This window comes from Arachis ipaensis, chromosome B03 (genome assembly GCF_000816755.2).
Source record: "Arachis ipaensis cultivar K30076 chromosome B03, Araip1.1, whole genome shotgun sequence".
Classification (NCBI taxonomy): Eukaryota; Viridiplantae; Streptophyta; class Magnoliopsida; order Fabales; family Fabaceae; genus Arachis; species Arachis ipaensis.
This window is the reverse complement of record NC_029787.2, coordinates 133,045,468-133,052,961: the sequence shown is the minus strand read 5'-3', so window position 1 is coordinate 133,052,961 and position 7,494 is coordinate 133,045,468. Positions and strand designations below refer to the sequence as shown.

At 33.0% G+C, this 7,494-nt stretch overlaps 1 protein-coding gene across 1 annotated transcript; it reads left to right on the top strand.

The window, feature by feature from the left end:
* LOC107632077 (zinc finger protein 4) lies at positions 1,054-4,173 on the top strand (the record flags this gene model as incomplete). Its single annotated transcript, XM_016335712.2, is given in 2 exon segments — positions 1,054-1,099; positions 2,890-4,173. A coding segment is annotated over 1 exon segment (744 nt). The 3' UTR covers positions 3,729-4,173.

Genomic DNA, 7,494 nt, shown 5'->3' with positions numbered 1-7,494 from the left:
GTTGAAATTTTAACTATAAATTAATTAAAAATATCATAATTTTACATCATAAATTTTTTTTTATTTAAATAAAATAAAGAGAAATCAATATTACTTGATTTTTTTAAACTAATTTTTAAACCATAAATTTTTTATTCCTAATAATATATAAATCGTGTTAAAACTGTGTGTTTTAAATTATATATTAATTGTTATCCTCCTATAATAATTTATGCTTTGAATTATTCTTAAAAAATACATATAAATCATCTAGGTTATTGAGTTTTCAAAATCAATGTAAATCATTCCAAAATATGATAATTTATACGTTTTACACTTAAAAAAATACATTGGGGTAGGATAATTTATATGCAAAAGTTAAATTTTACTAGCTTAAAGTGATTTATTGATTATTAAAAATATATGTTATGAGTTATTAAAAATATATTTACATAAATCACTCTAGGCTAGTGAGAGTTAACTTTTGTATATAAATCATTATATTCCAATGTATTTTAGATGTGAAATATGTAAATCATCACACTTTAGGACGATTTACTTATTTTTAAAACTCAATATCTTAGGACGATTTAGGTATATTTTTTAAAAGTACTTCAAAATATAAATTGTTGTAAAGTGTAATGATTAATATATAGTTTAAAATGTAATAGGTTTATTATGTAATTATATATGATAGAATTGATAATTATATGTAAGCGATGATGATAATTGATAAATTGATAAATTGATAATAGGGGCTTAGGAGTTAGGAGGGTTAGTAGGAAATAGAAACCTCAAATTCGACAAAACAAGTGCCTTCAACTCAGTACATGTTATCTGACTCCTCTGACTTTCCTCCATCATCATCATCATTTCTCTCTCTCTCTCTCTCTCTCTCTCTCTCTCTCTGTGTGTAATCTTATCTCCTTTTAGTTGTTTTTCACTCATCCCTTTATGGACTATGGTGGTGAATGCTAAAAGGAGCATGCTATTGCTACCCTTTCGTCTTCTTGGTTCTTTCTGATTCTCTCTTCCAACTTCAAAGTTGGTACTTGGTAGCATATCACTCAACCAACCTGCACAGGATTTTATTTTTCTTCTTTCGAGTACAGTACTATATGTAAGTAAGTACTTTTTTTTTTTAACCTATATCACCGCCTAAGGATTTGTTTTTGATCATGTCCCTTTATTTTTTTTTTCCCCCTTAATTTTTCCTTTTCTAGTTCTTACATGCATTTGAAGACTTCCATGCTACTTCCTTACTTTGCTTTCCTCTTTCTGTTTTTGTGTTTTTTCCCACTGTTTTCCCCTTTTTTCACACCGCTTTTTCAGTTGCGTGGTTTGGGATCTCATGGAGCTCCAGTCTCAGCTTGCCCAACTAATTTTTGTTGTGCCTGCTTCTTGGCATGTTGAGGATTTTGCGAGTTTTTCTTTTTTATTTGAATTTTGAAACTGTTGTTATGAATTGTATGAGTAATTGTGTATAATCAGTTTCGTAAAGAAAAGGGAAGGGTTATGCCTACTAAAGTGAGTATCAGAAATTAGATCTGTGTTTTAAGTATGAACTGAAAGCTTTCAATTTGGTGTTAGTAACATCCCTTATCTCTTTATATGGTTTAGTGATTTTAGTAACTCGTAATTTCCATTTTCCACTTCTCCTTCTTCTTCTTCTTCTTAATTCTCTTGTCTGACCAACCCAAACCTTGGTTATCTTGGTTGCTATAGTCTCATGGGTGATGTTGGAATAGTTTTGTGTTTCTATGATAATTTGCTGAGAGTTAAAATCTGTCCAATTTCTGGAGATAATTCCCTCTTGATTGTTCAGATAAACAAATCTGATTCAAATAATCATAAATTTTGTCCTGAAAGTTTCCTGCTATGAGGCTTTTTATCTCAGTGTAAAGCTGTAGGTTCCAGCACACTATTCTAACATAATTAGTGATGTGAGAAGGATAAGGATAATTATGTGTTTATTTTTTGATGGAGTGATGATTGGCATTGGTATTCATAAGAAAAGAGTTAACTAGCAACAAGAGTGGCTGACGATTTGTCAGTTTCTTGAGTTGTTGGGTGTTCAGCTAACTGGTGGTGATGGGTAGCTAGAAGAGGGTAAGTGGGTAAGGTAGCAATTCATTGCTACAATTCTTCAAATCTTTTTGTTAAACAAGGCCTCCAATAAGGAACAATCATATTTCTCCGCAAAGCATTTCTCTATTAGCACAATGACTCTGACCAAAAGTTACTTTGACATCTTTCTCTTGAAAAATAATTTAGCCTTACATTTTCTGCTCATATTTCGGTTATTGCTGAGTTTGTATTTTTTTTCCCCCTGCTAAAGAGAGGCGTTGGAATATACAACAGTACAATAGATAAATTAGAGGGAACAAAAAGTTTCTTGAAATGGAACTAATTATCATCTGGTGTGTCAAATACTGTAATGTTAGAACATATGCATGCATTGTGTACATATACATGGACATGTGAGTCAATGCAGTGAAACTAATTATCATCTGTTTTGTATGTACATTATGCTGTTTTGAGTTTTGCAACGACCCAAGTTGGGCATTAAGTCTTACATAGCACACTACTTTATTGTGAAAGTTTTATCAAAAGAGCTTTACATAGTTAAAAGGATGATGATAATGATATGAAAATATGATAAAATAGTCCAACTGAAAGGAGCATAGCTATGTATTTATATTGCAAACTACTAACAATCACATATCTAGTCCTGATTTTTCAATTTTATTACTTCTCAATTTTCTCCTTGCACTGGTTGCTTGTGTGTAAATGATTGGACTGAACGTGGTTTCCTTAACTTATTATTTCATGTTATGTTCCATTTTACAGCCATAAACAGAATTATCTACCTTGAGTAGCAAATAATACAAGTTATCATCATATTTGCAGGTGATAGTATTATGGTAAGACAACCACAGTGATTCGGTGAGGAATTTACTCTGTTTAATTGCTTTCCCCGAAAGAAGTTAGGTGTTAGTATAACCATGATGACTCCAAATTTGAACTTGGAACCTGAAAATTACTCAGAAGGCAGCAGCCAAGTAGCTTCGAGCGTATCGCTCCAAGAAACATCCCCTGAACTCAACAAGGAAAGCACCACTGCTTCCTCCTGTCTTACAAATCTTACAAAGGCCGAAGGTGATCCCGGCTCCGTTACCCTTGACTTGACACTCAACTTCAATGCGAGTGATGGCGAGTTAAAGGGTACTAGTGATGCTAGCAGTGAAGTGGGACCGGAAGCTTTTGCTTCAGGGTCAGCAACTCCCAGGGTGTTCTCTTGTAATTACTGCAGGAGGAAGTTCTTTAGCTCACAGGCTCTTGGGGGTCACCAGAATGCTCACAAAAGGGAGAGGACAATGGCAAAGCGGGCAATGCGAATGGGCATGTTCACCGAGAGGTATACAAGCTTAGCATCTCTGCCTCTTCATGGTTCACCTTTCCGGTCTCTTGGCATTGAAGCTCATTCTGCAATGCACCAAAGACCCACGCCACAATTGAGGGCTCCTGATTTGAGAGCTGGTGCAAAATTTGAGAGGAACCATTTCGGATCACCAATATTCATGGAAGATGAAGATGTTGGACTATTTTGGCCAGGCAGTTTCCGACAGGTCGGGCAGCAAGCCGGTGTTAACATGGTACATGCTCAAACATCCAATACTAATTATTCTCCCATGGCACCTGCTCAACCAAAAGCATCAACATCTCCGGATCTCACCCTGAAGCTTTAGAATTTTTGAGAGATGATACATGCACTGGTGAAACCTCACACAAAGCCTGGCACCACCAAAAATAAGTGGCTGGGGAAGTTCCTCATTCATCATCTTCAATCCTAACCGTAGTTTCTGGGCCGATCATTGTTCTGTTTATGGGTTTATGATGGTTTTGAATGGCGTGTGTATCATCATCATCTTGCATGAAAGATATTTCATCTTGATTTGATTCTCTAGAGACATGGAAAATTATGATTAGTTAAATAGCGCGCGTGCATTGTACAGTGAGATATGTATTATCCAATGGCGGTGTTAGCTTATTTGAATTTCTCATTATTATTAATTGTATGCTCCCATTTGGATTTCACTTCATTGTTGATGTTGTAGCTATTATTGCTGTGTAAGTTTAGGAAGACAAACTAAATAAATGTTCTATATATTTCTACAATGTTTGTTGTGATAATCTGATAGAATGTGTGACTAAACAGGTTCCTCACTCGAAGGAAGTGCTAGTTTGTGGAGTCCAGCGTAGGATTGCACTCCAACTTCACTTTATCTTATTATATTCCATATATTCTAATGCTATATAGGCTTATTACTGTGCTGCTTTCTCTGCTTAAATTTTCATGGAAGATACCTATAGTAACTACACGAGGTCAAGGTGGTCAAAGGAGATTTACGTGTCAACAATTTTACTGCACGTAATTGTGTCGTTTGATTCGTGTAGTCCATTCCATCTAATTGAATAAGATTTTGTGTTGTTTATGCCTATAGTAACGACACATTATTTTGATGAGAAGAATTTCTTAAGAATCCAACTTGCAATTTTATGTGTTGATTCTTTCATAATTCATGGGAAAGGGGGATTATTGTTATTAGAAGCAAGAAGATGCCAATATTGTATACAAAACCAAGATTCTTATTTCACCTCGACATGCATATTTGAATTGAATTGGACCGACTCTTGAAGACTTAAAGGGACATATCAATCAGATTCTAGGGAGTAAGGACAAAAGGCATTTTCAAAGAACAGAGCAAAGAACAACTTGCAGCATATAGGGACAAAATCACGAGAACTTTTTGTGTCATTTTGTCAAGTATTTTTGGTGATACATCGGGTCTAGGCCCAAAAGAAAAAAAAAAGAATCTACTCTCTACCAAGGGTTAAAATCCCTTGTCTATCTTTTGCAATCATAGCGTTTAGCTCTTGTAGGGGATTATCAATAAACTGGCACCCGTGTTGCTGTGTTATACTTCTTGCATGCCAATCGGCACAAAAATTCCCTTCTCTTAAGGTATGCTTATATACCAATTTCCATGGCCTCTTCATCATCTCCGTAATGTTTCTCACCAATGGGTTTGGTACTGGAAAGTGGAAAGTTCTATTATTTTATATTTTTGGACTGGTGGATACTGAAAAATTAAAGGATTTTAAATGTGATGGGCCTTGATGGTTGAATAGTAACTATATATGCGCATGGCTCAAAGCCTAGATTAGCCACGATGAATGCTTCATGCTTCATAATTCAATGGAGGATGGACATAATGGAATGAGGGGTAAGGTTGAATCTGGTATTGCGGATTCAAAAAATAGCAGGGTGGAATGTTCCAAGAAATTTTGTTTCAGATCATGAATAATATCAAACTGATGTTCAAAAAAATTTTCATGAAGACATTGTGAAAAATGAGTTGTGCTGAAATCTGGTGTAGCTAATAGAGCTAATGAAGTGTCATGCATTGAAAATCAGTAAGGTATGTTGATTTTTTGTCTCCTTAGTGGACCTTCTTAATGGCTGCATAGTAGGAGTGTGTGAAGATTGAATAGGAATATTGGTATGAGAGGATGCTGATGGTGCATGATCTAAAGATGAGGTCCTAAATGCAATTTGTTGTGATCCTGGTTGTGTGTTTGTTTGTTGAATTTCAATGCACAAGGGATCATTAAATGTATGTAAATCATGTACACAAAAATCTGGATGTGTTTCATGCTCAACTTTCTCAGTTTGTATAGTTTCTTGTATTGTAAAAGGCAAAACAAATTCATAGAAAATGGTATTTCTTCAAATGAAGATATCTCTACTGCTAAGATCATACAGTAAGTGGCACCGGATTCGATGGTCCCAGAACGTTTGGACCATTAAATGGTCCCATAACAAAATATGTTTTTTAAGTTTTTCAATAACTGCTAAATAGTCCGTTTCTAATTTTAATTACAAATTAATCTCATATATTTTATTTAATTATCAAAATTATTTTTTATTTTATAAATTATTATTTTATCATTCATCTATTATATTTATTAATAATAAAAAACAAAAACAATAACGAATTAGATCTTCCATTGATCGTAATAACTTTTTAGCAATTCCAATCGATTAAAAATTTATCTTTGATCCATTACATCCGTCGAGAATTTTGAAATCGTGTTTCTTAGAAAATCAATTGATTGGATTAACAAAACAATCGATTAAATTTTAGGTTTTCATAACTCAATCGATTGAATTATACTACCAATCGATTGAATGCAGAAAAAAAAAAAAAACTTATTTACGTCACATTTCAATCGATTGAATGATCATACCAATCGATTGAATTGAAATATACCATTAGTCACGTACAAAATTCAATCGATTGTATTATCATACCAATCGATTAGACCTTCATATATCATTTTAATAGCGGCCTTCAATCGATTGGGTAATATAAACAATCGATTGAATTATAAAAAACCCACATTCTAGTCATCGTTCAATCGATTGGGTAATATGAACAATCGATTGATTTTTGTGAAAACCATACTGCTTTGCAACTTTCAATCGATTGTTTTGTGGTAACGCTGAAGTCCAATCGATTGAGTTATGGAAAACCTGAAATTCAATCGATTGTTTTGTTAATCCAATCGATTGATTTTCTAAGAAATACGATTTCAAAATCTTCGACGGATGTAATAGATCAAAGATAAACTTTTAATCGATTGGGATTGCCAAAAAATTATTACGATCAATGGAAGATTTAATTCGTTATTATTTTTGTTTTTGATTATTAATAAACATAATAGATGAATAATAAAATAATAATTTATAAAATAAAAAAAATTTTATAATTAAATAAAATATATAAAATTAATTTGTAATTAAAATTAAAAACAGACTATTTAGCTGTTATTGAAAAATTTAAAAACATCGAATTCTTTGCCTAATGATCATAAATAACTACGGGAACTTAAATTTAAAAGATTGTACATGACGTATTCTTACATGTTTTTCAAATAGCAAGTTAGCAACACAAAACTAAGTCTAAAATTATTTTCCACACCATTAGACTTAAGGGGAAATTGGCCCCTCCCCTTACGTTTTGATATCGGGTGGGGCAGTTTTAGTGGATTGGGGAATGGCCACTCCTCATCATGTACGGCATTTGGATTTTGGACCACCCTAGTGAGTAGTGACTAGTCTAAGTCCATAAAGCTTTCTGTAAATGCACGTATAATTTTCTTTTTATATTTATGATCAAGTCAGCAGCATATTAATGACATAAAATTACTATAGTTTTTTTTTTTTTACTAATAATATATTGAATTATTGATATTGTCTTTTTTATACTAGTAATTGAAAGAAGTCAAAGTTACAATATATCTAATTAATGAAATTAAATAACCAATCATATAAAAAGAACATTCGCTTGACTTTGAAGAAAATCAAAGTATTCATTAGAAGCTATTAATACAATTTTTTATCCATTTTATTTTCCTAGTCCAAGACGGTGGTCCATTTGTTGGTAACTC